The 24,410-nt window shown below is 45.6% G+C and overlaps 1 protein-coding gene across 1 annotated transcript in view; it reads left to right on the forward strand.

The window, feature by feature from the left end:
* Positions 1–24,410, forward strand: part of Flnb (filamin B) — a 134,033-nt gene that overhangs the window by 45,479 nt on the left and 64,144 nt on the right. The window contains 6 exon segments of the mRNA XM_005077369.4: positions 1,433–1,530; positions 3,491–3,638; positions 19,838–19,956; positions 20,652–20,729; positions 21,809–21,971; positions 22,721–22,918. Coding sequence (XP_005077426.1) covers positions 1,433–1,530; positions 3,491–3,638; positions 19,838–19,956; positions 20,652–20,729; positions 21,809–21,971; positions 22,721–22,918 — 804 coding nt within the window.

Genomic DNA, 24,410 nt, shown 5'->3' on the forward strand with positions numbered 1-24,410 from the left:
CAAAGAAGTCGCGGTGCCTGGACTCTGAGCAGGCTTTGGGGTTATAATGTGGGTTCCGGTCCTGTATCTTCCCACATCATTTCCTGTCAGCTTAAAGAAACCATGTGGCTGGCTGGCTCTCTTCAGTGGCTTGGCATGGGAATCTAAGGCCGCCTTCTGCTGCATGCAGAGTGACTGTTTTTATTAACTACTTAGCTTGACTATATATGGCCTTCTCTTCCCCTTTCTCTCTGCATTGCTGTAGAAGAATACCCCTTGGTGTGGATCCAGTTAGAGCCTTTTCCACCCTGAATAGGCACTTTTCTGAGTGGTCGAGTGGACACCAAGATGTAATTATCCTCACTCGAGGGCTCAGATTGATGGCTAGAGTTTACTGGCTCACATTCAGTAGAAAAACTAGAACCAGTGTTTATGTGCCCCAGAATTATTTTTATACAGAAAAAAAACCTTCCTTTAATAATTTTATTTTCCATTTACTGAGTAGTCTGTATGAGCTGGGCACATTAATACTGAGTAAAGTCCTGAATCTCGTTGTGCTCAAAGCAGAGGAGGGCTCCTTCCTCCTTAAAAGCCTACAAACTGGAGTATTGCAGGAATAATTCAGCGTAGAGCATTAAGCCGTCAAGCTAGCTCGGTGGGTAGAGGCCCTCGCCATCAAGTCTCTGTGACCTGTGTCCCACCCCTGGTACCCAGATGGTGGAAGGAGAAAACTTACTTCTGGGCACCATGGCATATGTATGTGTCCATATACTCACACCTACATAACAAATAAATAAGTGTAACTTCTTAAGAGTACACTGTTAGCTCATTCCCTAGTGCCGTCTTCCTTACTTCTACCTGAAGACTCAGTCTCTGCTACTTCTTTTGGGTTTATACCAGAGAGTTTTACTTCAGCTCTATACAACTTGCACTTACTAGAGCCCTTTCAATGACTCCAGGGCTGTACATCTGAGCAAGTGGCGTTTTGAATCACGTAGGATGCTAGCTTAGTCTTTGATAAATATGTCTAGGCACAGTATAAGAAATACCTTTCCTGTAAAAAAAAAAAAAAAAAGGTGTCAAGCCCAAGCAGCTTTATAAACCTTCTTTGTTTTAGTAGATCCTGAGGCAGTGGGTAACCCCTGTCTTAACGCCAGGATGTCGTGTCCTAAAGCAAATCTTTGCTGGTGTTGAATAGTTCCCAGGCTATGACCTAAAGCAAATCTTTGCTGGTGTTGAATAGTTCCCAGGCTATGACCTAAAGCAAATCTTTGCCGGTGTTGAATAGTTCCCAGGCTGTTGTAGCTTTGGGCCCCTCAGACGTATGAGTAGGTAGGCTGTTGGTGGAAACTGCTGAGTAAAAAAGACTAAATGGGTTTGGTCATCAGCACTTGGCTTCTTTTAATCTCTTTGTCAATTAATGCTGAAAGTGCCCTCCATCTGTCACGAACAGGTCTGTGCCCAGACTGGGAATCCTGGGACCCGCAGAGGCCGGTGGATAATGCCCGGGAAGCCATGCAGCAGGCCGACGACTGGCTGGGTGTCCCACAGGTAAAATACACGCACACCTGTCCCAGGAGACAGCTCCCGCCCACTGACCTGTTGCTGATAGTCTAGATTCTTTCCTGGGTCAGACCACAGTCTTCTTGGCATTCAGCTTTTAAAGGGCCTTTGCCTCCGGCATCCTCCCGCCGTCTCAGCTGATGCGTGATGATAGGTTGTTGTGCATTTGGGAGCTCAGGAGGTCATTCAGACGTCTTCCTGTCCCAAGCTGGCAACCCCTCCTCCTCCCTCCACTTCCCTCTTGACTGCTTTCCTCATCTCTTCCTCTCTGACATCTTGCTGTGTGATCCAGGCTGGTTTTGAACTCCTGACGCCTTGTCTCAGCCTCTGGAGTGTTGGGACTTGAGGTGTGTGGTGTCATGTTTCCTACCCTTCTGGTCCCAGATGTTTCGAAAGTTACCTTTAAAAGCAGGCAGCAAGCGTAGTTCTTAACTATTAGAATGAGCCATAGGGAGCTACTGTTTTTAATCCTATATAAAAAGAAGTACAGTTTTAATTAGGTATTTAGAACTTTTTCTTTTAACATAAATTTTAACATAAATTAGTGGGAGTTGCAGCAGAATTTCTGCTGCCCATACATACTCTATCACAGTAATCTCATGTGGGATTCAAGCTTTTGGTTTGAAGTCAGTGATAACAGCTAAATAGCTACAGGTCTTACTCGAAGCCAGTGTTTTCCTTGTAAAAATCCCTCCAGAAGCACCATGGCTTCTAGGATTAAAGTCATGGTCAAAGAGAAGTTGTAGAAAACCAGTCCTATGGGACAGAAGACCCCTCATTGTAGACCATGCTGAAGTCTGAGTTGGTGTTCAGAGGTGAGGTCAGCATATTCTATAACAGGATTCCCTGGGAGATAAGAAAGCCGGCCTGTTTCTTTGGTTCGGATCTGGAGTTGTGTCCCTGTTCCACGACAGTCGTCAGACCTGTCACCCTCAGGAAGCGCTGTGTTGTGTTTCTCACCTCCCTTTCAACCTGATGCTGCCTCTTTCTGGTAGTCTGTAATACCGGCTACTATAGAAATCCTTGTAGGAGTTTTTGGAGAGAGACACCAAGTCAGTGCAAGACTCCTTTGTAGATAACTATGCAAAACCTCAGTAGCAATTTTGTTCTTAGCCACTGGCCCTGGTGTGTTTTCTCTTCATTACCTTTGGTAGGGCTCATGAAGTAGGGCCCTCTGCTGCTCCGAGAGGAGGTGTGGCTCGCCGCTGTGCATCCTCTCTGGGGACAGCGAGGACCTTGCCACTTAGGGCTGGGCCAGGTAGTGAATAAAAGATGCAATAACTTTAGGGAGGTTCCCTGTCCAACCTGGATCTAAAATTGGCCCTAAGCAGAGTGTCCAATATTTTATTTTTTTATTGTGTGGTGTGGTGGGGGTGGGGGAGTGTCTTTCAAAGGCGAGAGGCATGGATTCCTAGAGCTGGTGTTACAGACTGTTGTCAGCTGCTGGGAACCAAGTTAGGTCCCCTGTAAGAGTGGTACCCACTCTTAAAAACTGGGCCATCTCTGTAGTTCACCCCCACATTTTTAAAGGCTCCTGATGCATTAAGACTACCTGCCTAATGTGTTGTCACCTATTGTCCTGTTTGGGATTTTGCTGCTGCTGTTGTTGTTTTTGTTTTTCGAGATAGAGTTTCTCAGTGTCTCTCTAGCTGACATGGAACTCACTCTGTAGGTGGGGGAGTGTGAACAAGTTGCCTTTTGAAGGAGATGTGGGGTGGGGACATGCCAGGAATCTCTGGAAATTACATGCAGAAGTTTGGGAGACTGTCTCCCACCTTACAAAGGGACCAGCAACACGTATGCTCAAATACTAATCTTGTTACAGTTTTGATGTGACGCCACTAGACTGGGAAATTGAGTTTCTTATTTGCAGTATTTGGCTTAAGGGGGATTTCATCGGCTGCAAAATGGCGTGTCAGAGCAGTCACCCGTCATGCTGTCATTCTAGGTCATCACCCCCGAGGAGATTATTCACCCAGATGTGGACGAGCATTCTGTGATGACCTACCTGTCTCAGTTCCCCAAAGCCAAGCTCAAGCCCGGCGCTCCTCTTAAACCCAAGCTCAACCCAAAGAAAGCCAGGGCCTATGGGAGAGGTAAGTGCTGGTCTTGTTGGATCTGAGGTGTGTTCTCTGGCATTGACTCTGGGAGGAATGCTCTCAGGATGGGGAGACTAAGGAGATGGTAGAGTCAATGAGGGCTTCTTGTGCAAGCATGAAGACCTGAGTCTGGATCCCCAGCACCCACCTAAATTCAGGGATACACTCCGGTATTTCCAGGACTAGGTAGGATTTCTAGGCCTTTCTGGCCTTCTAATCTAGCCAAACATGCAGTTTCAGTGAAAGACACAAGGATTGAGGTGTAATCTTGTCTTAGAGAGAGAGAGAGAGAGAGAGAGGGAGGGAGGGAGGGAGGGAGGGAGGGAGAGAGGGAGGGAGGGAGGGAGGAACAGAGAGAGAGACAGAGACAGAGAGAGACAGAGAGAGACAGAGAGAGACAGAGAGAGGAGAGAGAGAATTTAGACCTAAAATTCTGTTTATTTATGATCACCTTGTTCTGTCTTGAAAATCTGCCTCTTTTCTGTAGTAGAGTATATATTGAATTTGCTGTTTTGTGTGTTTTGTGCAATAGTCCTGGGAAGGCTGATGCTTTCATTTAAGAACCACAGCCTGGTCCACAGCGGCCGGGGTGGGTCTTGTCCCAGGTCAGGGATGGGGGTCGGGCAAGAGCCTCTGCCTTCTGGATGCTGATTCATCTTTCCTGTAGGGCAGAACCTGCTTCAGGGTTAGCTATTGTTAACCCCCAGTGGGCGCTTCCTTACTGAGATACCCTGTGCATGACACTCACTGTAAGATGCCCACACCTTGTGACTGCTCAGAGCCATTTCAGGCACCTGCTCAGTTGTGGTTGAAGCTGCTGGAGGGTAAACAGCACTTGGATGTGGTGGTGTGTATTGCCTTGTAAAAGTCTCGGTGCATTGGAAGGCTGGAGCTGGGGAATCTGAGTTTTAAGGCTGTCCAGAACAAACAGCGTGACCCCGTTTTAAAACAAAAGGAACGAGCTGGGCTGTGATGGTGCACGCCTTTCAGCCCAGCACTCGGGAGGCAGAGGCAGGTGGATCTCTGTGAGTTTGCGACCAGCCTGGTCTACAGAGCGAGTTCCAGGACAGCCAGGGCTGCCCGCAGAGAAACTCTGCCTCAGAAAGCCACAAAAACAAATGAACAAAGAAAAAAATAATAAAACATGCCTGTGAGTTTGATTTCTGGTAAGATTAGTGCAGCAATCCTCCCCATCCCCTTTTTTAATAAAGACAAGAAGTGCATTTTATTTCTTAACTTAACACTTATGTGTTCGTATGCACATATTGGTGCATACCCACTTGTTGGTTAATAAAGACTGCACAACTCTGGAGGCCCTCTTCCCATTGCCCATGGGCCTCTCTGAGCCATAACCCAAGGTGGTGGGAGCTACAGACGAAAGGGAAAGTTTCCTTAATGCGAAAGAGCTACAGGTGACTCTCATGTCAGCATACTGACCACAAGGGGCTTGACTTTTGTCAAGGCACAAAATGATTGTTTGTAATAACCTTATCACTGGCTGTCCAGTTTCCTCATTGTTAGTGTGGGATGGTTTCCTTTCATGGTGCTGTCTTCCAGAAAATGACTGCTCACTGGTTCAGGAATGTGGCTGGTCGTTGCCCGTTTCCTTCTTTGTAAGTGTTGTGAATGCTGGGAAGAAACAAGCCATTTTTCATCTCACGCTTATTTGTGTGTAGGCTTGTTTTTGCATTTCCTTTTCATCATGGTAAGTTCATGCTTAGAAGTATAGTGTCCTGGAATGTCGCAGGACTATTGCCGTCACTGTTCACCTGCAGAGCATTTCAACTTTCCAGTGGAACACCGTACTGATGGGGAATGGTCTTCTATGTTTGTTTGTCTTATTGGTTGATGAATAAAGCACTGTTGGCCAGGAGGGAAGCAAGATAGGTGGGACTAGGAGACGAGGAGGATTCTGGGAAATGTAGTAAAGAGGAGGAGTCGCCATGTGATCCCAGGAAGAGAGGACACATGAGGCCGAGCATCCTCAGTAAGATAGACCTTATAGAAACTTATATATTAGTAGTTGTGGGTTAATACTTAAGACAGAATTAACCAATGAGAAGCCCTGGACATTGGCTGACAGCATTGTAACTAATAGAGTCTCTGTGTGTTATTTGGGGTTTACTCGGCTACTAGACAATCAGTGTTTTATCCATCAACCAGTAAGAGAAACATGTACAGAGGGACATCCCCCATCAGCTAGGCATGAAATTGCTGGGCCATATTGTGATTCTATGCTTAGCTTTTCTTCTTTTAAAATAGGCAGGCGCCGGGTGGTGGTAGCTCATGCCTTTAATCCCAGTTCTCGGGAGGCAGAGGCAGGTGGATCTCTGTGAGTTCGAGGCTAGCCTGGTCTACAGAGTGAGTTCCAGGACAGGCTCCAAAACAATACAGAGAAACCCTGCCTTGGAAAAAGAATAGGAAGGCGACATGGTCCATTTGGGTGATGGGGGTCACCACACAACGGGGCTGTGAGGCTTATCCTTCTTCATTGGTGAGATGAAAGTCAGGCCAGTTTTGCTACATGACTATGTTTCTGCTACTCGGACTAGGAATAGAGAACACTCCATGGAGTTGTTTCTAAGCGGGTCCAGAAGTTTGTTTTATACTGTGAATGTTGTGTAGATTTGAACTGAGGCCGGTTAGCAGTTGCGTATTCATCTGTTGAGCGCTGAGTTGCCTGGGGTGAGAGGGCTTGGGGTCTTTGTGTCAGGCTGTCATTATTGAACACATCTGTTCACTAGCTGAGCGGAACCCCTTTCCAACCCCTGTTCTTTGTGAAGCACTTGTATAACCCTCCCTCTGAATAATTAGAGGGACAGCTTCCACATGGTGGGCATGGCTTTACTGGAATTTTATGAACTGTGGGGGTGTGGTTCAGCTTCCCAGCCAGCCCTGGTTAGCTAGGGGACATTACACGAACTTAACCGAGTCTTTGACAAGATGCAGAGTAAGTTATTTCTCAGCCTGCTGGAGTCAGATGGGGTAAATGCTTGTAAATGTTGTGTGTGTTTAAATCTTGTTTAACGATCTGGTCGTTATATAAGCAAAAGAAAAACACAGAATAAAACCTGGAAGTCCAATTTCTAATCCCTTTCTTTCCAAGTCGGAGACATTCATTTTAAATGAGGTATATGTCAGGGGAGGGTTGTCATACCGGGATATCCTTATGAAAGCTAAGACAAATATTCTGTGATTGAGCCATACCCCTGCCTCTCCAAGACAGAACACTCTTTCTTTCTTTCTTTTTTTTCCAAGACAGGGTTTCTCTGTGGTTTTTGGAGGCTGTCCTGGAATTAGCTCTTGTAGACCAGGCTGGTCTCGAACTCACAGAGATCCGCCTGCCTCTGCCTCCCAAGTGCTGGGATTAAAGGCATGTGCTACCATCGCCAGCTCAGAACACTCTTTCAACACAACACATGTTCTATGTCCTACCAAACACCGTAGGAAAAAAAACTAGGCCCTCTTCATTTATCAACAAAGGTCAGTGTGGAGACAAGATTCCTGTGTAGTTTTAAGATGGGGATGATGTCAACAGAGGCTGTATAAGGTACCCCTCCTCTGACTGCCAGAGGCGGAGCTAGAACTCACACCCTAACCCATTAGGCACGGGGAGCCCCTTCTAAACTAAAGCCTCAAGTACAGTGGCAGTTGAATGGGAACCCTGGACTTCCTCCCCGGCTGGAGTGGTGTCAGGAAAAACGAGCCCACAGAAGCCGGACCGAGACCCAGAGTCCCATAACGTAAAACCCAGTGGTCCAAGTTTCACCTTTAAAAGTAACTTGTTACACCATGAACCAAGATCCCAAATCAAACTCTGTCAACAGTGAGATGACAGAGACGTGAGAATTATCAGCCAACAGTTTTCAAGTGTCTTATTATGATGGTTAATACTTTCCGCCTGAATCCCCTAGCAGACCAGCTTTTTTGAGCACGCCTGTGTAGGAGTTTTCTAGATTAGGTTAACTGAGGTGTGAGACCCTATCCTAAACTAGCCCGTGGTCTGGGATCGCAGGTGGAGTGAATGAAGAGAAACCGAGCTGAACGCCTTTCTCCATTCTGCTTCCTAATAATGTGACCCTGCTGGCCAGGCACCCCCCCCGCCACCGTACACCGTACAAGCCCTTCCTCCCGCGATGAACTCTTGAACTATAAGCCATTCAGTGCTTTCTTGCTGTCAGGTATTTGGTCACGGTAGTGAGAAAAAGAACTGATACGGTGGCCATTTTTTAAAAAAGGCTTCAGCAATAATCCGAATACTCCTGAAACAAATGAGAAAAGAAAAAAGAGTCTCAGCAAAGAAATAGAACGCCCAGACGGAAGCCAGGACACCCAGAAGACGGAGAGCCGATTGAAGATCTTAAAACTGGGGGCGGGGGGGCGAGGGAGGGAAACAAGAAAAACAAACAGAGAATCATAACCGAAATGACTTCTTGGATATGCTCATCTGTTGCGGACGGGAACGGCAGAGGAATCCGTGAACTGAAGAACAGGGAGCAGGAGAAATGGCCCAGTAGTCTACATGAAAGACAGGAAGAGGAAAAAACCCAGAGCATTGGAGCCTCTGGGAGCCGTGGGAACTAAAGCAAAGGTGTGAATGATCACACCATAGGGGACACCGGAGGGGGTGCAAAGAAGGCAGGGGAAAAACTACTTAAATAGTTAGCTATAAAGACTATACAGAACAGGAGAAAAACACCACCAGAAGGAGTATACATAGTAGCAGTTGGGGGGGGGGGTGCCATCTGGATACACTTGGGAAAACTAAAGATCATGAAAGGCACTTGTTTTATGACAGGGGCTTGTGTAAGTTCAGCCTTGCCTCGAAGTCTGCCACTACACCTGCCTCAGACCTTGAAAGTTATGCATGGTCTGAGACATTTGAAAGCTTGCCCAAAGGAAATACCAGAATGTCAGGTTTTTCATCAAAACCACGGAGTTGGGAGGAAGTGGCACTGCATTTCCCAAGTGTTTAAAAAAATTGTCAACTAAAATCCTTCTTATCCAGGGGGAAATCCCTATTCTTTCAGACAAAGGAGAAGGAAAGGAATTTGTCACCAGAAGTCTGTCTTGAAAGGATAGCCTTGTAAAGGAAACACGTGAAAATAAGGACCCTGAAGGTAAAAGGAAGGAAACATGTAAACAAAATTCCGTCCTAACTACAGTGGACTGCCACAATTCAGCTAGATAGCCTGGATGAGTCTGTAAAACATTCAGGGGATTTCGTTTATAAATCTGCAAGGGCTCCTGCAAATCCCCCGGATGCTGCGGGTGATCTCATGGGAGAATTCTACCAAACGTTTAGAGAGGAATTAAAACAGATTTTTATGGTCTCAAAAAAATAAATAAGGGATGAGAACACTTGCTGTTCAGTTTTGCTCCCTGCTGCTGTGATAAAATAGTGACCCAGAAACAGCCGGGCGTGAGCCTGGGGGAGGGGGATTATTTCATCATATACCTTACCGTCTGTTTTTGGGGAGCCCTGAAGCTCAAGCTGGGACCTGGAGGCAGGAGCCGTAGCAGGCCATGGAGGGAGCTGCTTACTGGCTAGCTCTCAGTGGCTTGTTCAGCCAGCCACCTTATAGAAGCAAGGGTCATCCGCCCAGGCAGCACCCATGGTGGGTTGGGTCGTCCCACGTAAGTCATCAGCCAACTCATCCCACAGACATGTCCAGAGACAGTCCCAAGATGAAGGAGGTGATTCTTCAATTGAGGCGACTCTAGCTCCTGTCAAGGTGACAAAAGCTAACCACCAGAGTTGACCCACTGCATGAAACTAACTAAAACCAAAGCCAATACCGAAACAAAACAGACACACAGAGACCAATGGACTATAGGTGCAAAAACCCATCACAAAATATTGCCGTATACATTTGGGCATTGATATAAAATGAGTCACACATGGTGACTCTGTGTGGTTTCTTTTAGCCATTATAAAGCTGCTCCGCTATTAGGAAACTTGTTACCACAGTCAATCAGGTTATAGTAACAGCTTAGTGAATAATAAAAAAACCACACACGGTCATACTGATGATAAAAAAGCAACTGACAAGATTCAGCAGTCATCATGGTAAGACTCATCAAAGGGGAAGGACAGACAGACTTCCTCAGTTTAATGCTCAGGAACTACACAACAGAAGCTCAGGGCTGACATTGCCTGGGTGTTTTAAGATCTGGAACACTTCTCTTCACCATTTCCTTACGACATAACACGGGGGGGGGGGGCTTTGAATGGTAGAAAGTGGACTTAAGCATGGACAACAGCACCAGGTGGTGATGACACACGCCTTTAATCCCAGCATTTGGGAGGCAGAGGCTGGTGGATCTCTGTGGGATCTCTGTGAGTTCGAGGCCAGCCTGGTCTACAGAGCGAGTTCCAGGACAGCCTCCAAAGCCACAGAGAAAAACCCTGTCTCAAAAAACAAAAAACAAACAAACGAAAAAACAACAACAACAAAAAGATGGACATGGACAACAGTGAAGTCAGAAAATTAGAGACAACAGCCAGGTGTGGTGACATATACCTTTAATCCCAGGCAAAGGCAGGCAGACTTCTGGGCTTTCAAGACCAGGCCCAGACTCTCATCTCCCCTCTCCCCCAAAAAAGGAGGGGAGCACCAAAGCAGAATTAAACTTTCGTTGAGTAAGTTAAGTTCATCCAGATGACAGGGCACAGAGTGACATGCCATTATTTGTTCTGTTTTTGCGTGATAGATAGAGCACATGTGTGCATCCTGGAATTTAAAACGGGGCATCTACAGACACATAGAAAGAAAAGAAAACAGGTGTGAGTGCAGTAAAATGCTCAGGATCTGCGACCCAGAAACCGTAATGGAAAGATCTAAGTGGAAAAACTGCAACAAAGACGTTGGCTCTTCCAAAATAGTCATATTGACATAACTGCTATTGAGATTTTGGCAATGAATTAGGCTGCAGAGACTTGCCTGGGACCATAAAACAAAATCCCCCCCCCCCCCAATTTGGTTTCTTTTTTGTTGTTGTTGTTGTTGTTTTTGGTAGGTATTGACGAGATTCTTCTAAGTGTATATAAAAAGAGGCAAAGGGAGAGGAATCCGTCTATATTATTTGAAGTACAGCCTCTGATTGACACTGACATTGGAGCATGGGAGACGGAGGCAGGCGGATCTCTGATAACTAGTTCAGCCTGCCCGACATAGTGAGTTCCGGGGCAGCCAGGGCTAAGTAGACCCTGTCTCAAAAGACAAAGACAACACCACACCTAAGGGGCTAGAGATAACTCAGCAGTTCAGAACATTGTTTTTGCTCTTCCAGAGGACCGGGGTTCAATTCCCAGTGTCCACATGGTGGCTCACAGTCTAGAGTGTTCCAGGGGATCCAGTGTCCTCTTCTGGTCTCTTATGGGTACCAGACACACATGTGGTAGACAGAAATACATGTATACAAACACTCATACACAGAAAACAATAATTGAAAACAATAGAATCACATCGAACACAAAATTACTTCGAATTAAATCACATAAATATACAAGTAACTAAAACACTTGGGGAAAAACAGAAAAGAATTTGGGATTTAGAGTTAGGGAAAGAATTCTCTTTTCTTTTTTTCTTTTTTTTTTTTTGGTTTTTCAAGACATGGTTTCTCTTTATTGCTTTGGAGGCTGTCCTGGAACTCACTTTGTAGACCAGGCTGACCTTGAACTCACAGAGATCTGCCAGCCTCTGCCTCCCGAGTGCTGGTATTAAAGACATGCGCCCCCAACTCCCGGCAGGGGAAGAATTCTTAAATATGACACCAAAAGCAAAAAAGGGAAAAAGGAAAAAAAAAAACTTCATCCGAATTAAAAAGCTTTCAGGTCTAAAATCTATGTCCCAAAGTCCCCCATGGTGTGGGAGATTAACTGCCCGAGCATCCATAGTTTTTACTGCTAATCCCTCACTGTGACCAGGATACAGAGAAACCTTGCCTGGCCCCTCATACTGCTGGTGTAGATGCAAAGTGGTCCCGGCGTTCTGTGTAAGTTTAATAGATGCACCGCCATAGTGAGAAAACTGTGTTCCCAATTGAAAACAAGAAGAAAGCCTACCACTAAACGCGTGGAAACTGTACAGGCTGGAGCTGTGCCCCGCCGGCCCATGTCAATCTCAGCCACAAACAGCTCTTCTGCTTCTACTCCGAGTGCTTGGTTCCTGCCCGGCAAACTGCGTGGACTTTCCCACTGACTGCTTTTCTTGTTCTCTGTGAATGGCAGCTGAGCAGCTCACAGTCACTCGTCTTGGGACTGCCTGGTGTCGGCAAAGGCGCTGCAGGTTGAAGCCTCGGTCTCTAGTCAGCTTTAGACACTGGTTACAAGTGATGGGTCCTGGAGTTTATGTATCACAAACCGGAGGTTCCTGTGGCCTGCTTAGGCCAGCCAGACCCACAGAGCTCAGGGAATACCCGTGGGTCCTGATGTATTCTAGAATTTCCAGAGCCTGTATCAGGAGGCTCACAGGATCCTGACAGTTGGGATGGGCCACGCTCCGGGCAAGAGAGTGTTTCCTCCCCAACCCAGTTGCTTCTGGATTCTTAACTCTGGCTTTCTTACTGAGATTTCCACCAAAAGCTATCAATATCAACCCAGGAAATCCCAGGGAGTAGTTTAGAAGCCCTGTGTCAGGAACTGGTTATTCCCATTCTAGGATCACTTAGACATTACAGGGAGTTTGTGGGCTCTGTGTGAGCAACCAGGTTTTTGGAGGAAGACACAGGTCCAGATATAAAGCATTATACTTGCTCTACTCGTCCATTCTCGCAAAACTTATGTCTGAATGTTTATGGCAGTTTTGACAACGACAGCCAATCGGAGATAACCCAGATGTCCCTCAGTGGGAGAGTGAGTAAATAGTTACATAGCATAGAACATTACTCATCGCTGAAAAAGTAGCAGCAGCAGCCTGGGTGAATGGACAGAGGGTTCTCAGTGAGGAGGACCAGTGCTGTAAGGTTGCGTAATATATGTGATTCCATTTATGTAACATTTTTGAAATGGCAAAAATTACAGAGACGGGGAGCAGATTAGTGGTTGTGGAGGATAAGAGGGTGGAGTGGAAGGGAGCCGGGTGGGGCCCCTCTGAGGGCAACAGGAAGGACCCCTGTGGTTATGGGATGCCCTGTATCTCGACCGTGTCATTTCCAGGACTCTGATTGTAACAGCACGCCACCACTTCGCTCCGATTGCTACCGCCGAGGGAACTGGACAAGCGTTTGCGTGCTCTCCGAGTCTAACTGTTGGTTTCTTTCTTACTCATTCTGTCATGTGCTTCCGTGGGTGCGTGCGCATGAGTTCAGGTGCCTCCACGGACCAGGAGAGGGCATTGGCTCCCCTAGATCTGGGGCTGCAGGTGGCTGTGAACCATCTGATGTGGGTGCTGGGGAAACTGAAGTCGGGTCCCTAGAAGAGCAGGGAGTTCTCCAGCTCATTGTTTCGTTCCTGTTAACACTGATTGCGCGTGTTAGCAGGTTCAGAGTAATATGACGTGTGTGTGTGTGTGTGTGTGTGTGTGTGTGTGTGTGTGTGTGTGTGTGTGTGTGTGTGTGTGTGTGTGATTCTGGCCCTTACGATCCTTCCTCCCTTTTCAGCAGGATTCCTTAAGATGGGTCTAATGTTTGGCTGTGGGGCTCTACATCTGTTTCCACCAGCTGGTGGATGAAGCCTCCCTGATGACAACTGGGCCAGGCTCCAGTCTATGGCGGTGTCCTTTACCTTACAGAAACTTCTCAGTTTTATGAGGTCCCATTAACTGTCGATCTCTGTGTCTGTGACACTGGTGTTCCATTCAGGAAGCGGTCTCCTGTGCCAGTGTGTCCAAGGTTATTCCCACCTCCTCTTCTGTCAGGTTCAGTGTGTTTGGGTTTATGTTGAGGTCTTTGGTCCCCTTGGACTGCAGTTTTGTGAAGGGTGATAAGTATGGACCTATTTGTTTTCTTCTGCACGCCAGCATCCAGTCAGACCAACACCATTTGTTGAAGATGCTTTCTTCTTTTCATTGTGCAATTTTGGCTTTGTCAAAAAGCAGGTATCCACAGGCGTGTGGATTTACATGTGGGTCTTCTTGATTCCATTGATCCACCTGTCTGTTTTTGTGCCAATACCATTCGGCTTTCGTTTCTGTAGCCCGGTAATTGAACTTGAAATCTGGGATGGTGACTCCTCCAGAAGTTCTTTTATTGTACAGGATGATTTTACCTATCCTGGGTTTTTTGTTTGTTGTTTTTTTCCATATGAAATTGAGTATTGTTCTTCCAAGGTCTGTAAAGAATTGCATTGGAATTTTAATGTAGCCTGCATTGAATCTGTAGGTTGCTTTTGGCAGGATGACCGTTTTTTACTATTTTAATCCTACTGATTGAGAGTGGAAGATCTTTACGTCTCCTGATATCCTCTCTAATTTCTTTCTTCAAAGATTTTGAAGTTCTTGTCAAACAGGTCTTTCACTTGCTTGGTTAGAGTTACACCAAGGTATTATATTATCTGTGACTATTGTGAAAGGTATTGTTTCCCAGATTTTTTTTTTTTTGTATGTTGAACCATCCCTGCATCTCTGGGATGAACCCGTCTTGATCATGGTGGATATCTTTTTGATGTGTTCTTGGATTCCGTTTACAAGTACTTTATTAAGTATTTCGCATCTATGTTCATGTGGGAGATTGGTCTGTAATTCTCTTTCCTTTTTTTTTTTTGTTGTTGTTGTGGACTCTTTGTGTGGTTTAGGTAGAATAATTTGAGGAGTAGTGGTATTAGCTTTTCTTTGAAGGTCTTGTAGAATTCTGCATTAAAACTGTCTGACCCTGGGCTTTTTTTGATTGGGAGACTTTTAATAACAGCTTCTATTTCCTTTGGGGATATAGTTCTATTATACTGTTTACCTGATTGTGATTTAATTTTGGTTTGTGGTACCTGCCAGAAAATTGTCCATTTCCCTTAAATTTTCCATTTTTGTGGAGTACAGGTTTTTGAAGTATGACCTAATTATTCTTTGGATTTTCTTGGTGTCTGTTGTTATTTTCCCCTTAGCATTTCTGATTTTGTTAATTTGGATATTCTCTCTCTTCCTTTTAGTTTAGAGGAGGGTTTGTCTATCTTGTTGATTGTCTCAAAGAACCAACTCTTTGTTTCATTGATTCTTTGTGTTTTTCTCTTTGTTTCTATTTTATTGATTTCAGCCCTCAGTTGGATTATTTCCTGCTGCCTACTCCTCCTGGGTGTGCCTGCTTCTTCTAGATCTTTCTGGTGTGCTCTTAAGTTTCTGGTATGATAATTCTCTAATTCCTTTATACAGGCACTTATGAACGTTCCTCTTAGTACCACTTCGATTGTATTTGAGTATGTTGTGCATTCATTTTCATTGAGTTCTAGAGAGCCTTTTATTTCTTCAGGAAACAGCTTTTCAGTTCCCAGGAGTTTGTAGGCTTTTTTATTGTATCTGTTGTTGAAATCCAACCTTAGTCCATGGTGGTCTCATAGGATGCAAGAGTTGTTTCAATTGTCTTATATCTTTTGAGACTTGCTTGCGACTGAGTATATGGTCAATTTTGGAGAGGGTTCCATAAGGTACTGAAAAGAAGGTATATCCTTTTGTGTTTGGGTGAAATGTTCTATAGATGTCTGTTGGTCCATTTGAGTCATAACATCTGTTAGTTGCATTATTTCTGTGTTTAGTTTCTGTCTGGACAACCTGTGCATTGATTAGAGTGGGGTTTTGAAGTCTCCCACTATTGATGTGTGGAGTTTGACGTATGATTTGAGCTTTAGTAGTGTTTCTTTTACAAATGTGTATGCCCTTGCATGTGGGGCGTAGATGTACAGAATTGAGACATCACCTTGGTGGATTTTTCCTTTAGTGAGTATGAAACGTCCTTCTCCATCTCTTTGGATTAATTCTGGTTTGAAGTCTGTTTTGTTAGGTATTAGGTTAGCTACACCCACTTGCTTGTTAGATCCATGTAATTGGAAAATATTTTCCTATTCCTTTACTCTGAGGTAGTAGCTATCTTTGATGTTGAGGTGTGTTTCTTGTGTGCAGCAGAAGGATGATCCATTCTGTTAGCCTGTGTCTTTTTATTGAGCCCACTGATATTAGAGATACTAATGGCCTCTGATTGTCTGTTCCTGTTATGTTGTTGCTGTTGGTGGTGGTTTCACTCTTTACTCTTTGGCCCTTAGGGCAGCCCACCACTCAGCTCCCAAATAAATCACATTGAGTCTTATTCTTTCTTGTAAATGCCCAGGCTTAGCTTGACTTGTTTCTTGCTAGCTTTTCTTAAATTATCTCAACTACCTTTGCCTCTGGGCTTTTTCCTTGCCTTACTTCTATATATCTTACTTTCTGATGGGGAAGTCCTGTGTATATGTCAATAAAGCACTGTTGGCCAATAGGGAAGCAAGATAGGTGGGACTGGGAGTCCAGGAGGATTCTGGGTAGGAGAAACACAGAGAGTCAAGACGTAACCGCCATAGGGGTAAGAAGCCCGGAAACTTCTCCGGTAAGAGAAATACTTAGATTAACAATTATGGGATAAATACTTAAGTCAGAGCTAGCCAGCAAGAAACAAGCAAGGCCAATAGCTTCATAATTAGCACAGCGTTTTGTGTGTTATTTAGGGACTACAACGCGGCAGAGCCCAGGCGACTGGCGGGGGTGGGGGGGGACCAAAGCAGCTGGCAAGGAAAAGGCTTCTCTCTACAACTTTCACTCTTACTTTGTGGCTGGCTGGGTGGCTGAGGGCTGGCCATGTTGGGATATTCAGGGCTTGCTGTAGAGGACGGCCGGGCTCCAGTGGTGACATATTGCCCTGGCTATTGTTGTTTGCATTCTCCCATTTAGGTTTAGGCGTCTGGATTTGGAGTGATTATAGATATAGATGCCAGTTTCTGGACTTGTCTTTGTTGGATGGGTGTTTTCGATCTTAGTTTCTCTTTCCTCTCTGGTCTTTTGGATCCCGTGGCCTGGTTTTGAGTACAGGGTCCCGCCCAAGTTGGAGGCTGAACTTCCGATGGTCCAGATGTCCTCTGGTCGCTGCCCAAGTGTGGGCCTGACGTTCTGGCTATGTATCTGCATGGCCTCTGGTCTGCCTGGGAATTCCCTGAGGTTCAGATGTTGGCCTGGCTTATAGTGGGGGTAGGATGCTTCTCCCTGGTTTTCAGAGAACTGGCCTGGTCTCTGGAGTTCAGGATTATCTGGCTTCTGGGGATGAGGGATTCTGACCTGACCTCTGATGGGGTGGAATTCCTGAGGTATGGGCTGGAATATGATGACGAGGAGGGGGGGCAGATGGAGTTATGCTGATCTAGTGTAGGCCTGATGGGGGGTAGGATTGCCTGGGGTGCAAGATGCTGGCTTAGCCTCTGCTGGAAGAAGAGGTGTGGGCCAGGACGGGGTGACGAGGAGAGGAGGAGGGGCAGTTGGAGTTACACTGGTTGAGCACGGGCAAAGTGGGGGAGAGTATTACCTGGGGTCGTGATGCTGGCCTGGCCTCTGGGGAGTGGGAGGCTTCCTTCAGAGGTGTGGTCCAGGATCCAGTGGCCGAGTATCATTTCTTATATCTGTGTGGAAGCCTATCTCTAATTTACTCAATTTTCTATTTTTTTAATTCATTTCTTCAGCAAGTAATAACTCCTTCCTTCCCTCCTTTCCTTCCTTGTTGCTGGAGGTTCTTGTCCTGCCAGATGCCACCATCACACAGACGCTATATTAATTATAAAATTGTTGGCCAATGGCTAGGGCTTCTTACTGGCTAGCTCTACTTTAATTATTAACCCATAACTACTAATCTGTGTATTTCTTCATGGCCTTATCTTACCAGAGAGTGCCTGGCACATCCCTTCATCTACATGGTGTCTCTCCCTAGTCTCTCTCTGCCTACCTTTCCCAGAATTCTCCTCATTTCCTAGTCTCGCCTATCTTCTGGCCTCTATTGGCCAAGCAGTGTTTTATCCATCAACCAATAAGAGGAACACATATACAGAAGGACTTCCCCCACCATCTCTTTTCTGTCTAAATAAAAAGAATGGTTTTAACTTTAACATAGTACAATTATTTATAAAAAAAACAGCTATCAAGTAAGAACTATAGTTAACAATATTTAGTCCATTAACATTTGGCAAAATTTAAAGAAATATTCTATCATCTATCCTATCTTTTGTGAGTCTACAGTTTTATGTGTAACTTAACCTGTAATCATAATTAAGGATACCATAACTGTCTTTCTTCAACTCTATCAAAGATCTCAGAGGATAATATATAAACTCTAGAGTTGACAGAGACATCTCGCTGCCTGGGCAGGCACCCAGAGTTCTTCTGTAATGTTGGGACATCTATCTTCAACCTATAGGCATACTGTGTCTGACAGACTTCTCAGTGAAGGAGGAAATTTGAAACTGTCCCCCTGTACTGGCAGTTTGTCAGTCATTTTTCTCTGTGTCCTGCAGAATGTCTGGCAGACTGTTCCATGAAGCAGGAATCCTGAAGGACTGTCCCATCTTGTTTTGTCAAGTTCAGCAGTCACTTTCCTGTGGGTCCTTCATGTCCAGTTTATACAGCAACAGTGAAACAGCCCAGACAAGAGCAGTTTCTTGCCCAAACGACTAGTCTCCCCATATTGAACTCCATAACAAGTTTCTTCGATGCCCATCCTCCTTTCTGACATAGTTGATGTGGCCAGGGGTTTCTCTGTCATGAAAAACTCTAAATTCTGTAGGTCTTTGAAAGGTTTGAAGAATATCTATCCATTTGAAATATATCTCTATATATCTAGAAAACCTAACTAACATGATTATAAGTTTTGACTACCATAGATAACTATAATCTCTTAATTATACATTACATTTTAAATGATCTGTATAAACACAGTACCTAAACAAGAGACATATACATATAACAAAATTGACCTTAAATTTGTATCAGTAAACCGAAATCCATACCAATGCAAAGTATTTATTTCTATGTCATATCCCCTTCTTTTTTAGGAAGAAATTGGTTGTGATCATTAATCATTTATAACTAACCCTATTTAATCAATATTTGGGAATCTGGGCGTCATTCTCTCCAAACTGCTTTCTGCTGTTTGGGGGGCATTGTCAATACCATGGGGATCCTTAGAAAACATGGAAACCTGGCCAAACCCTGGCTGTAGTAGTCTGAGGCTCTCATTGTGTCGTTTTTATACATGTAAATCATCATTCTTTGCTCATTGCCTTGCATTGCCCTTCTCTTTCTCCGTCTTCCCCTCTGGTCTTCTTCCCCCAAACCCTGGTGCAGGAGAAAGTCAGAGGAGGACTTTAGATCCCTTGGAGCTGGAGTTATGGCTGGTTGTTAACCACCATGTGGGTGCTGGGAATGGAACCCAAGTCCTTTGCAACAGCAGCAGGGACACTTAACAGCTGAGGCGTCTCTCCAGCCCCTCGAGTAACATTTTAATAACTAGATTCTGCATATTAAGGAAACACATAATATCTGTTTTTCTTTACCCCATTACTTTTTTTTTTTTTTTGAGACAGGGTTTCTCTGTATTGTTTTGGAGGCTGTCCTGGAACTCTGTAGACCAGGCTGGCCTCAAACTCACAGAGATCCGCCTGCTTTTGCCTCCCGAGTGCTGGGATTAAAGGCGTGTGCCACCAGCGCCTAGCCCCATTACAGTTTTATTTCCTTCTGAGGACTCCTTTTCCCATAAGGCCATATTTCTACTTTCATGTCATCTATATTTAAGCCTGGATTCCACATGTACGAGAAAATACTGGATAGTTGTCTTTGAGTCTAGCTAATTTTGCCTAACAATCTGAAAACTGAAAGTCTAATTTCAAATAATAGCTGAATACACTTTTTAAAAAGTGTACACAGTGTTGTTTAAAGAATTAGGCTCCCTCCTTCTCCTGCATGGCCTCTCAAAGGCAGACCGCCTATGTACTTGTTCTTACTGTTGCAGGTGCCACCATCCGAAGCTCCTGAACAGTTTAGAATTGGGTATCGGTTAGATAACGTGAAGAAAACTAAGAGTCTGAGCCTATTTTATTATTCCTGCCATGACAGTTTGTCCTTATCTCCTCCATAAGATCTATAGGGTTGGGTCCTCTCTCTCTGTTCACTGAAAAGAAAAAAGAAAAAGAAGACATATCGGATGACGGTTTGTGCGGGGGCATGGCCAAACTCAATGTTTATCCTCTAAACTCACGGCAGGAATCGAGCCCACTGGAAACATGGTGAAGCAGCCGGCCAAGTTCACTGTAGACACCATCAGTGCTGGGCAAGGGGACGTGATGGTGTTCGTTGAGGACCCAGAAGGGAACAAAGAAGAGGTATGCTGGAGGGTGCCGCCTCCCTCCTTCCTGGACCTTACCCACCAAGATCAGAGACTGCATCTTCATGTCCTCATAGCTCTCAACCAAAACGCTACCAAAAAGATCCTGGGGCTTGCCACGGATAACGTAACTTGCCTGAGAGCTGTGCCTTGAGTGTGGTATACGTTGACTCACGAGAACACCGTGTTTAATAAAGTCAATGATACTTTGGATGAGACACAGGGCTTGTTAACTGAGGTGTCCTGATTTTCCTCTACCAACCATCTTTGAGTCTTTGGCCGGAGCATGGACATGCATTGTTAACTTCTTAGGTCTAGATCTCTCTCCTATCACAGCATGATCTGAAATTCTAAATACACCAACGTATTGTCTGGCTTCCCCTCTGAGGCCGGGCCTCTGCCCAACTTACTCACCCTTTTATTTTTTAGTTTGTAAGACTGGGTCTGGCATCACCAAAGCTTGCAATAGTCACCGAACTAATAGGTGATCCCGGGCATCTGCTCTGTGTTTTCTCGACCCTTGGTCACCAGTCCCTAGAGAGAGTCTTAGCTTTGTGCTAGGTAGTCTCCTCCCCTTCCTGTTTTGTTGCCGTCTCCTTGTTGATACTGCTTGTGGGACAGAAATGGTCTCACGACACAATACTTACTCATGCCGTGCACCCTTCCCTAACTGATAATCATCTTCCCTTCTAGGCACATGTAACCCCCGACAGCGAGAAGAACAAAACATACTCTGTGGAGTATCTGCCCAAGGTCACTGGACTGCACAAAGTAAGACAAGGCGTCGTGGCTATAGCATGGTCTGCTCTTTGGGCTGGTATCGTTCTATGTTCAAGAATGAGGTCTTAGGAAGAAGAATGGTCTTTCTGGCTGTTGTTGTTTTGTTTTTTTTTTTATAAGACTGGGTGTGGAGTGCAGGGTCTCGCATGTGCTGTAAAAGCTGTAAGAGTGCCTTAGATTAGCTTCTAGTTATTAGATTATTCATGCTAATTTGGGGAAGAAAAAGGTAGAGTCTCTATGAGTCAGACTTGGTATTAACTAGTACATCTGTTTAAATTCCCCAGGAAAGTTATTTGTAATATCCTGATTTTCCTCCCTGATTCCACATGGGTACCTAAAGGTTGAAGCCATCTGTCTAGAATATAGATACTTAGTGACTAAACTGTGGCCTCTGTCCTGAATGATTCCTTATTCATCCCCCTTTGAGACTGACTAGAGAATATGCTGGTCTTGAGCCCAGAGGACACACAAGCTCAGCTCACTAGTAGCAGCAAAGAATACACTCAGTATCTGAGGAATGCCAGGGATCTAGACCAGATAGCCCAAGGTCATGTATGGGGTGAATACCCACTACAACTCTGTATTTGAAATCTTGGGATGATGCACTTATTCTGAGACCTCTGTCCATACTACTAAAGGAGCCCCATGCCTAGATATCTAAATATAAGTGATTGTGTTCATTTCCTCTTAGAAAGACTGAGTACCCTGTGAGATGTTCTAAGGTAATGGTGGTACACAACTTGTGGAACTAGCCAACCAATGACTGATCTAGCTTGCCTACACCACATGAGGGAGCCCATGCCTGACACTGCCTGGATGGCGGGGAACCAGAGGCTGGACAGCCCAGAGACCCAGGATAGAGCCAAACACAACCAGAAAAAATAAAATAAAATAAAAAGACCACGTGTATCTGATACCATGGGCATAGCCATGTGCCTGAAAGGTCTAGGATTTGAGGGTTCCTGGTTCCAGCCGTCCTTGGGTGTGCAATCCTGAGAAAGGTAGAAGAAGGTTGGATGATACTCTTGCTAGCCTGGGAGACTCTGTGATCTCTCTCTTGTCACCTGTAGGTCATAGTCCTCTTTGCGGGACAGCACATCTCTAAGAGCCCGTTTGAAGTGAACGTCGACAAAGCCCAAGGAGACGCCAGCAAGGTCACTGCTAAAGGCCCAGGACTGGAAACTACAGGGAACATTGCCAACAAACCTACCTACTTTGACATCTACACGGCCGGTAATGTGCTTGTTGACCTTGCATCTTCTAAATCTAAAGCAGAATCCTCAGGAGGGCTCGGGGCACCCAAATTTTTTTTGGTCTTTCAAATTGAGCAAACAATGTTTCCTCATGAGTTAGTTGTATTTTTACATATCTTCATTCTTTTTTTGTTTGGTTGGTTTTTTTTTTTTTTTTTTTTTTTTAACGAGACGGGGTTTCTCTGTATTGTTTTGGAGGCCTTCGGTCCAGCCTGGCCTCGAACTCACAGAGATCCGCCTGTCTCTGCCTCCCGAGTGCTGGGATTAAAGGCGTGTGCCACCACCGCCGGACGCATATCTTCATTCTTGACCCTGAGTGATTGCTTCTCAATTTCTGTACAAATTTCAGTCTGCACTAAAGTTTCCCGTCATGCACGAGCTTTATGAGAGACAAGGGGAGGTTGGCAGCACAAATGAGTAAGATGGCTGTCGATTTGTTAGCTTCCTTTTCTTTGAGGTTTTTCCAGACAGGGTTTCTCTGTGTAGCCCTGGCTGTCCTGGAAATCGATCCATAGACCAGGCTGGCCTTGAACTCACAGAGATCTGCCTGAGTGCTGGGATTAAAGGTGTGCGCCACCAGCACCTGGCAGCTTTCTGTCCCTTAGGAAAAGGGGGGCAGAAAATGTGAGCCAGAGGACAGTCGGGACAGCCTTGCACTTTGCACCGGGTGGCTGCAAGCTTTTGAAAAGCAGAGAGGATGCGCTCACGGAACGGCGGTTCTTTCCCCAGGAGCTGGCGTGGGCGATGTGAACGTCGAGGTGGAGGACCCCCAGGGCAAGAACACCGTGGAGCTGCTGGTGGAAGACAGAGGAAACCAGGTGTACAGATGTGTGTACAAGCCCTCGCAGCCCGGCCCCCACACGATCAAGGTCTCCTTTGCTGGAGACGCCATTCCCAAGAGCCCTTTTGGTGTGCAGGTTGGCGAAGGTAAGCCCCGGCCAACTGTACCTGCCATAGAGACAGATAGACTCCGTTCCCTTCCTGCCAGAATCCCTTCAACAGGAAAGCAGTGCTCCAGGATATCGGCGCTTATGCAAGTGGTGTTCCTCGGCTTTCCTTCCTGCGTCAAAACATGTAAAGATGATCACGTTAATAGGTGATGAAAACATTATTTGGTTTGTGGCCATGATCGCTTGGCCTAGTTCCTCTTGGGCCCGTCACGGTGCTGTGTATCTGTGATGGGCATGCGTAAGTAAAGGAACTGCTTCCGCGTGGTAACCAGGAAGCCGCTAAGGAGATGGGGAGGGTAGGACCTCAACAATCCTTTACAGCAGCGGTTCTGAAGCCGCCTAACGCTGCAACCCTCGCGCATGCCGTGACCCCCGACCATAAAGTTATTGCATTGCTACCTAAAACTGTAATTTTACTACTGCTAATACATCGCTGCTTTAGAGAGCAAATGTCCAATGACCCGACTTCCCTCCACTTTACAACACCTGTGCCTTTAGGGCGCATTTTCAGTCCAGTCTGTTCGCAGATTGAGTATCCCTAATATGAAATGTGAAAACTGGATTGCTGCAAGATCCAGGTTTGGGTTTTTTTTTGTTTTGGTGTGTTGGTTTTTGTTGCACTGACATGATTCTCAAATAATTTTAGATTTTAGCTTGAACTTTTTTAAGATTTTGGGTTTTCAGATGAGGGAAGCTCCATCAACAAACTGTAATTTTTTTTGTGTGGTTGTTTGTTTTTCAAAATGGGCTTTCTCTGCACAGCCCTAGGCTGTCCTAGAACTCGCTCTGTAGACCAGGCTGGCCTCGGTCACAGATCCCACCACTGCTGTTTTTTTAAGAATATCTGAGAGGTGCCAGGAAGCGGGCTTAGCCGTGACGAGCTCTCTGTTCCAACAGTGGATCTGCATTCCGTCCCCAGCACCCACACCGGGGACTCTTAACTGCCTGTAGCCCAGCGTCAGGGTTCTCATGCCTCTTCCTGCCTCCATGGGCACCTGCGCATATGTGGCAGACAGACAGACAGACAGACAGACACACACACACACACACACCTTTAAATCTCTTATGATAACAAATCTTTTTGTTCCAGTCACTTTTGCATAAGGGACACCAGATCTGTGTGCAGAGACCTAAGTGTGCCGTACTTGGTGTCCAGGATCAAGCTCAGCAGCAGCAGCTGCAGGTCCGCATAGTCCAGGCACTTTCTGGCTGTGGGACACTCAGTGCAATGACATTACCTCACGTGTCTGTGCATTTCCGGCGTGATTACCACCTCCAGTTTGTAGGTAGAATGATGAGGCTTTGACAGTGAAGATCTTAGTACCATAAAGCATCAGTGGACCCATACTTAGTTAGTCCTTTGAACAGGCCTGTAACCACTCTGCAACCAGACGCGTATATGTTGTCCCCTAATATTAGAGCCTCTCCTCTCCCTCTCCCTCTCCCTCTCCCTCTCCCTCTCCCTCTCC

The sequence above is a fragment of the Mesocricetus auratus genome, unplaced genomic scaffold (assembly GCF_017639785.1).
Source record: "Mesocricetus auratus isolate SY011 unplaced genomic scaffold, BCM_Maur_2.0 Super-Scaffold_100031, whole genome shotgun sequence".
In the NCBI taxonomy this organism is placed as follows: Eukaryota; Metazoa; Chordata; class Mammalia; order Rodentia; family Cricetidae; genus Mesocricetus; species Mesocricetus auratus.